Source organism: Otolemur garnettii, unplaced genomic scaffold (genome assembly GCF_000181295.1).
Source record: "Otolemur garnettii isolate 467f Iridium unplaced genomic scaffold, OtoGar3 scaffold00168, whole genome shotgun sequence".
Taxonomy (NCBI): Eukaryota; Metazoa; Chordata; class Mammalia; order Primates; family Galagidae; genus Otolemur; species Otolemur garnettii.
Window position 1 is genome coordinate 3,186,357 of NW_003852563.1, and position 7,918 is coordinate 3,194,274.

The following is a 7,918-nucleotide window of genomic DNA, read 5'->3' on the forward strand; positions in this document are numbered from 1 at the left end:
CCTTAGCCGGTTGAGCTATAGGCGCCGAGCCAAGACAGAACTCTTGATCCCCTCCATAGCCTTTCTCTCCCCTCAGTGCTTCCCTTCTCGGTGATGATGCCATCGTCACCTGGGTGTCTGGTCTAAAAGCACTGGCATTGACTTTGACCCCCGTATGGTCTATTAACAATCCCCTCCACACCCCGCTAAGCAGCATAATCTTCACCACCTCCACTCCCATCACCACAAACTAAGCCCCTGTCCTTTTCTGCCTATATTACTACACAGGTGGCTGCCCTATTTCCCTTCTGGCCTCCAGCCCCAATCAGTACAGAGTGGTCTCTAAAATTGTAGCATCAGATCATGGCTTTTCCTTCTTCCAACCATGCAATGCCACCAGCCTCATTTAGAATGAAATCTAAAGCCCTTACTGTGACTTTCAAGTGCCTGAGCAAGAGGACCCTGCCTCTGTGTTCAGCCTCTCGTCCTGTCTTTCCCCTCCTTACTCTGTCCATCCACGTCAACCACGCCGGCCTTTCAGCTGTTCCTTGAACACAGCCAGAGCCTTTTTCTCCCCTGATGTCTTTGCAGGCTGCTGTCTCTGGCAGAACTGCTCTCCCTCCAGACATTCTCACAGCCACCTCCTCATGCCATTGAGGTCCCTGCACAAATATCACCACGTTACATGTCCTACCTATAATTTTCCTGTCTAATCCCAATTGTCAGTCTAATCACTGAAATTGCACTCTCCTTTTCACCTTCTCCTCTCTCACCCTGCTTTATTTTTCTCGGGAGAACCTACAACCTACAACATCTGGAATCACTTACACACTGCACCTGTTTGTAGCCTGTTCCCCACTCTTGAGTATAAGCCACATAGGGGTGGGGTGGAGTCTACACAGCACGACTCTCCTTCCACGCAGAGAACACCGCTTAGCATGGAGTGGACCCTCAGTAAGTGTTTGTTGACAAATGAATGTTGATGAACTCAAACTCTTTCAATAGGCTGATGAAACATATAATCCAATTCTTCCATTCTTCCTGCTAATCCTTCATTAGCCTCACTGTAGGCCGGCAGCTTCTTCTGAATTGGAGAGTACACAAAACCACACACTACACAAGGTTGTGTATAAGAGAAGCTGAAAATGGACCCAGATAGTTTATTTGTTTTCATTATTTTGATCACTTCTCTTCCTTCACCAATGGCCTCTACCAATCCACAGTCATTAGAATTTACATTAAACTGATCAGAATGTTTCTAACAAATGATGTTACTGTAGCAATTAAGTTATATTAAAGGTAATTCAGAGAAATCCATTACAATAATAATAATAATAATAAAGTAATAATTATCAGGCCTAAAGTAAGGTTCTTTCTTTAGAAGACCTCTGATCTTCACAACAATCCTATAAGGAGAAAATATTGTCCCTGCTTTAAAGATCAGAAAATATAGACCCAGAGTCATTAGCTGATTTCCCAAAAGCCCCAGAGTTTTATTCAAATTGTTTATGAGTTTCTGATTAGCTTTGGAACAAATGATGATATGATGGGCCCATCAAAGTTGGCCCTGTTAGAAAATTAATTAGATAACAAGTAATTAGATAATTACCTGTTAGAAAAATTAATTAGATAACAAGTCATTGTGTTCTTTTTTTAGTAAAATAGGCTTCAGTTTTCTTCAATCCTATTAAGCCTTCTGGACCCATTCAAGAAAGTTTCCCTGATAGATCTTTTCAAGCAGGCATGCTGAGTTCAGGACAGGTTGGCCAGAGATTAGAACAGGCTAGAAAAACTGACAGGCATGTACGTAGGCTGGAACTTCTAGCATCCCTGAATAGCGGCTTCTCACTGGGAGACGCACAACTGACTGTGTTAAACACATGAGGAAGAAAGTTTAGTTTCTCTGTTTTCACGGTTGAGCATTAAGGCTGAAAGATGCTATTTTCAGCCATTCAGTTTACTTGCCCTTACAAAAAAGTACGATTTTAGCAAACTTCCCTTCCTCCAAAAGAAAAGCAAGAGAAGCCACTTGTGTTTGTGTAGGTGGCCTGATGAAAGTGGTGGGGGGGGGGTCAGGCAGGAGGAACGTACCAGCTGGACTGCTTCAGTGTACGGTGGCTTGGTCTGTGAAGCAAAGAGTTAAATTAAAAGGGAACTTTAATATTTGCTTCACTAAATTCCCTCCATGTTTTCAATGAGATAAACAGAAGTACAGGTGGGGCGTGCTGCAGATTCATTTGTCTTGCTGTTTGGGGGCTGGCTTTGGAGACTGAAGTACTAATGTAATTGTGTTGAACTGAACAATAAGGAAGTACAGTAGTTCAGGAAGGAAAATGTTAAATTAAATGGACCATGTTTAACATTGTTGTTGATCCTGAGGAACAGTTTTTCCAGTATATGGAGCATTCGATCCCATCCAGCATATGTTCTCCACAGTTTTCTCTGCTCTAATTCATCTGTGTTTTTCGACAGCTCCAGATGGCGTGCTGCCTCCCAGGCTTTCATCTGCCACTCCAACCAGTCTTCAGGTTGTCTGGTCTACACCAGCTCGTAACAATGCTCCCGGCTCTCCCAGATACCAGCTCCAGATGAGGCCTGGCCCCTCCACCCCTGGGTTTCTGGAGTGAGCATTCCACTTTGTGCATCCTCCTATCAGCTGGTGGTACAATGTAGACATACAATGTTGGAAGAATAGGTCAATTCTCATTTGCAACCAATGTAGGTTGCCCTCTGAACATTCAAAAAAAAAAAAAAAAAGAAAAGAAAAAGAAAGAAAGAAAGGCAACCAAACAGCCTAGGAGATAATTATTTGTTCTATAAAAATAACTTGTTTTCATTTACACAGCATTTAAAACAAGATTTCATCACGCTAAAGTTTCCATGAGTACTTGTACTAAATATTGCAAGGACATACCTGAAACTAACCATATGCTGTCTGAACTATGGCTAGACAAGTATAATCCTTAGTCCTTGAATCTCTATGGAAGTCGGTCCCAAGGCTACTAGAGTTTACCTCACCTACAAACCCCAAATTAGAAACCCTCAGCCAGCCATTTATTTTAAAAGAGCTTCGTTTGACAGTAAAACATTGCACCACTGAGATGTATGTTGACACTCTTAGAAAATTTTTGCTATAGGCTTTTACTTGTTATTTCACCGAATTTCTGAAACTTCCTACTTAACGTTTCCTTCCCACATAGGTTATTTCCGAATCCTTCTGCGTCTCTAAGCTATGAAGTGAGAGATCTCCAGCCATACACGGAGTACACGTTTCGGTTGGTCACCTCCAACGGATTCGGCAGTGCACACAGTTCTTGGATTCCATTCATGACCGCAGAGGACAGTAAGTGGTCTGAACAGCACACAGCCAAATGTCTTCTCCATTCAGGAGTTTTAAATGTCTTCAGTTTTTTCAAAGCAAAGAAATGAGCCTCCCCTATTCTCTTGTTCTTTAGTGACAGTAATCTTTTCCAAGGCAAGAGAGGGGACAAGGGTCATCACTTTCTTTAGAAAGAAGACAAATGTAGACCTGGAGGGCGAGGCCTACAGAGAGAAAGGAGTAATTCACACTAAATTATGATATGGCCCCCTTCCATTGTTCAGGGTCTAGTGTGGGTGCCCTGTAAAAGAAAGGTTGTCATCTCTGCTCTGTCACCAGATCTTCTCTATGTTAAGGATTTCTGGCAGGCAGAGAAAATGAAATATGGACTTTACTTCATAGGAATGCTTAGAGCATCCATAAACTTGTTCCTGGAAATAGATCCTGGTGCTTTTACTGGTACCCAAACAACCGTCTCTAGGATAGAGAAATATAATCTGATAACAGTAACTCTGCATGTATTCCAAAGGGTAGATTGAGATGCCCATATTCAACCAATAAAGAGCATTTTCCAGTCTTCAGTGCAAAGTTATTTTGCATATCTATGTTACTGCTGACTTATATTTTGGAAATAAATATATGCTTATATTTCGTTTTATATGAATTGCCTCTCTCAAAGCATATATATAAAAGTATAGATGATTTTTTTCTAGAAAAAATTAGAAATTAAATCAAGCTATACAGAGTGAATGAGGACACTGTATCTTTGAACAATGAGGTTTTTAGAGTTAATCTTGTCAAGTCTTTTAATCATGGGCTTCTCAGGAGAAGTTGCTCTATTGGCCAGTTGCCATTCTGGCTCATGATCCAGGGAGAACTTGAGTGACTTTCAAAAGGCTAGATATTAATACAAAGAAGCGGCATTTCAAAGAATATCTGTTTTATATTAAATAGATTGTTTTATTTCTACAATATATTTAATTGTATCATTTATCCTCAGTTTAGTGAGGATAAAACATCAAATAACAGTCAAAATAATTTACCTTCTTTAAAGTTTACTTAAAAAAACACCACGATGAGCAGTAATACGTAATACTGAGTTCATTTCTCCAATTCAGAATTGCTCCCTGGGAGCAAGTTAGGTCCTTGGCAAGGGCACATCAGTGTTTTTGGCCTCCAGGGTATCATTTAGTAAATTATCAGCCCGGTACGATAAACGGCACCCAAGGCCCAGAAAGCATTAATGCACCACCTTTTAGGAGGAGCATTACGTACACTCTGGGGAATGTGGCACCATGGCCACCAATTGTATTCAGATTTATGAACTGAAGAGCTCACACTCAAAATAGATTTTTGAAGAAATATTTTTTTTAAACAACTGAAGACAGATTTGTAATCTTCTTAGATATAGTGGCATGCTTGATGACTAAAATTAATTATTCAACCCACTGCAGAGGTGATGGCTCAATAGAATATCTGGTTAAAATAAGGGGGAAAGGGTTTCCCTTTTTTTTTTTTTTTAGCCCTGCAATTACTATTCTCCCAGAGAAAGGGCAGCGCTTGAATTTCCTCAATAGCAATCTGCCCACAATTCTTAACAAATGAAGTCCATGACCTCTTTTCTATAGGCAGGAAGGTAGCACATAAATAAAGTCCCAAACATTTCAAAATGCCAGTTAGCACAGTATCCTTTGTTGAGCAAACTTACCTCCCTTCTCCTCTCAATATGAAATAACTCTTAGAGACTGTATGTGATTAGAATTCTCTTGCACAGAGACCCTGCTAGCTTTGTTATTTTTAGGACCTAGGTTTGAAGTGAGTGGTATTATTGGTCCATCATATTCCATCATATCCTTAAGTAAGAATTGGGAACAATTGGTTATATAGCAGGCATCAACTAAAAAGAAAAACAGCCATCATTTTTATGCATATCCTTACCCAAGAAGAGATGGGTAGACTCTTCTGCTTTGCGTGTGTGCTGTGAAGTCAGGCACATGACAGAGAGCAGGACGCTGGCCCATTTGCCCCTCCAAGTTAGGTTACTAGTACATACTCACCCCTGAGATGTGGTGACAGTGTCCTCTATATTTTGGATGTCACTGGAGATGGATGCCATCTCTGAAGGGCCGTGCAATTGAGTTGACAAAGACTGACTGATTGGCACTGGGCACGAGCAGTTTTTCTGTCAAGCCTACAAAGCATTGCTTATAAAACCACCCATGCTGACAGCTCCAGGCCAGAATTACACTTCATACTTGATCCTGACCAGCACCTCCTGCTCACCAAAGTGCAGTTTTCAGTGTAGAAATTTCACATATCGTCTTACAGAGTAGAACAGAAGTCACCCCATGCCCACATTTAAATTTCATGCCATCAACAGGCACCTTTCTGTATCAGCCAAAGCCTCAAAACCTCCCGGTGCCGAAATGGGTCGCCAAGGATGATATTTTTAGTGTGATATTTCAAGACAGTGACTTTCATTGAGGCTGTGACACAGCTGAATCCAAAAAGGAAAACCTAGGCAGGAAACGAGCTGTCCCCAGAGAAGCCAGTGCACGGCTGCAAAGGGAAGTTCTCAGGAACAGAGAAAAGGGCTGTGAGGAATTTTAATAGATTTCTTTTTTCAAATAATTTGTCATGTACATCGGTGTGCCACCAATATGCAGTTCCATGCATTTTTAAAAATCTGGTGTGCTGATGCCAAATAATAATAATGCACATTTCCTATGAATATTTTAAATCCTGTTAAACGTGTGTTAATAAAAGATGTTTGTTCCAGCCAACTTGGTCAGTGTAGTGTTCGACTATTTGCAACGAGATAAATACAAACAACATGATTTTTTTTAATGTGCTGCTGGCAGTCCAAGCACCTAGCAAGTCTGCAGCCTGCAAAAATGCATCAAGATTGGGTTGGACTTGCTAGCATAAGCTTATAAAATGAAGACACTTGGGTGGCACCTGTGGCTCAAAGAGGTAAGGCGCCCGCCCCATATGCCGGAGATGGCAGGTTCAAACCCAGCCCTGGCCAAAAAACTGCAAAAAGAAAAGAGGAAGAAGGTACTTGCTGAGCCCCTAAAAAAAATGTTGATATTTTTAAACCAGAAATAACTATCAGTCCTGAATATACTATATTGTTCTTTCTCTCACTTATGTGTTTACAATTGTTCTCTGTGCTGTCTATACGTGAAGAAACTGTAGTTGGCAGCGAGGCCAGCTTCCTTCCAATCTCAGCTTAAATATGGATGGCCTCTTTTGCCTTCTAAAATACTACTGCCTTGTGTAAAATATGAGATAACCTACTTTTTAAAGAAACGTGGATTCCCTAGACCAGTGTTGTTCAACCTTTTCTATCATATGACACACTTGAACTTATAATTAAACTTCTGTGGCACACTTAAATTATGTTGTTCAAAAAAAATTAAAAATTAAAAATATACTTACTGTGCTTTAAATTTCTTTGGAAAATAATTTAATTAATGAGTTTTAAAATTTGGGCAGCACACCCGTGTGCCATGTCACATCAGTTGAAAATCACTGCTAATCACTGCCCTAGACCAATAAAAAAGTGAGATAATCTCTTTCTCTCAAAGTTTTCCAGATAAGATTAAAGTAGGAAGAATTTGGTTGCTTCAGCCATCTTAATGACTAACATACATGGCATATACATAAGCAATTAGATCAACAAATGAAATTGAAATAGATTTCTAAAATTCACTTCTCTACCTCCAAAAACAAACCTCTAAACACTTGAATTCACTCTAGATTGAACTATTTTTTTTGCCATATATATTTAAAAACTTTGATCATTTCTCAAATTTATGGTTTGAAATTCCACATTTATATTTTTAACCATTTATATAAGAGGCATTATTATATCTGTTGGAACTAAATAGTTTATTCAGTAGGTTTACTTAGTTTTTCATGAGTTCATTACTCTGCTAACAGACCAAATGTTCATGAAGTTTGACTGGAGTGAGATAGGAAGATATACCTGATTATCTACACAGGGATCTTTTAGGTAGAGTCATATGCTGTGTAAAGACATTTTGGTCAATGATAAATCAGTTCTGCACCAGTGTCCTTTAAGATAATAACATATTTTTACTATACTTATCTACATTTAGATATATTTAAATACACAAATACCTATATCTGTGACAACTGCGTACACACTGGGGTGTCCAAACTTTTTTTCTTTTCTGTCACACATTGGAAGAATAAGAGTTGTCTTGAGCCACATATTAGATACACAAAGATGAACAAAAGCTGATTAGCACCAAAAAGGGGGCCTGTGTATACTTTTCACGATATCCAACACCACAGATAAGCAAAAAAACTCCTCACAAAATCACCATGTGGCCCGTGGGCCACAGGTTGGACACCCCTGGACAGTATTCAGTACAGTAACGTACTGTATAGATCTCTGGCCTCGGGACAGTAGGCTAAATCCCCTGGATTTGTGTAACTGATGTTCGCATTATGAAATTACCTAATGGTACATTTCTTAGCAGCACATGACTGTGTCACTAACATGCTGTACTTGTTGCCTTAGATCATGTTGTTTTTCCCAATCTATAATTGCATTGTGAACAGGGCATGGGATGATGGGGAAATTATCCC

General features: G+C 39.8%; 1 protein-coding gene across 1 annotated transcript in view; it reads left to right on the forward strand.

Annotated features, from left to right (window-relative positions):
• USH2A (usherin) overlaps positions 1-7,918 on the forward strand; it is a 775,219-nt gene that overhangs the window by 510,847 nt on the left and 256,454 nt on the right. Inside the window, exons 38-39 of the mRNA XM_003800142.1 lie at positions 2,452-2,602; positions 3,180-3,322. Of these exons, the coding sequence (XP_003800190.1) occupies positions 2,452-2,602; positions 3,180-3,322 (294 nt within the window). The remainder of the gene's footprint in view (positions 1-2,451; positions 2,603-3,179; positions 3,323-7,918) is intronic.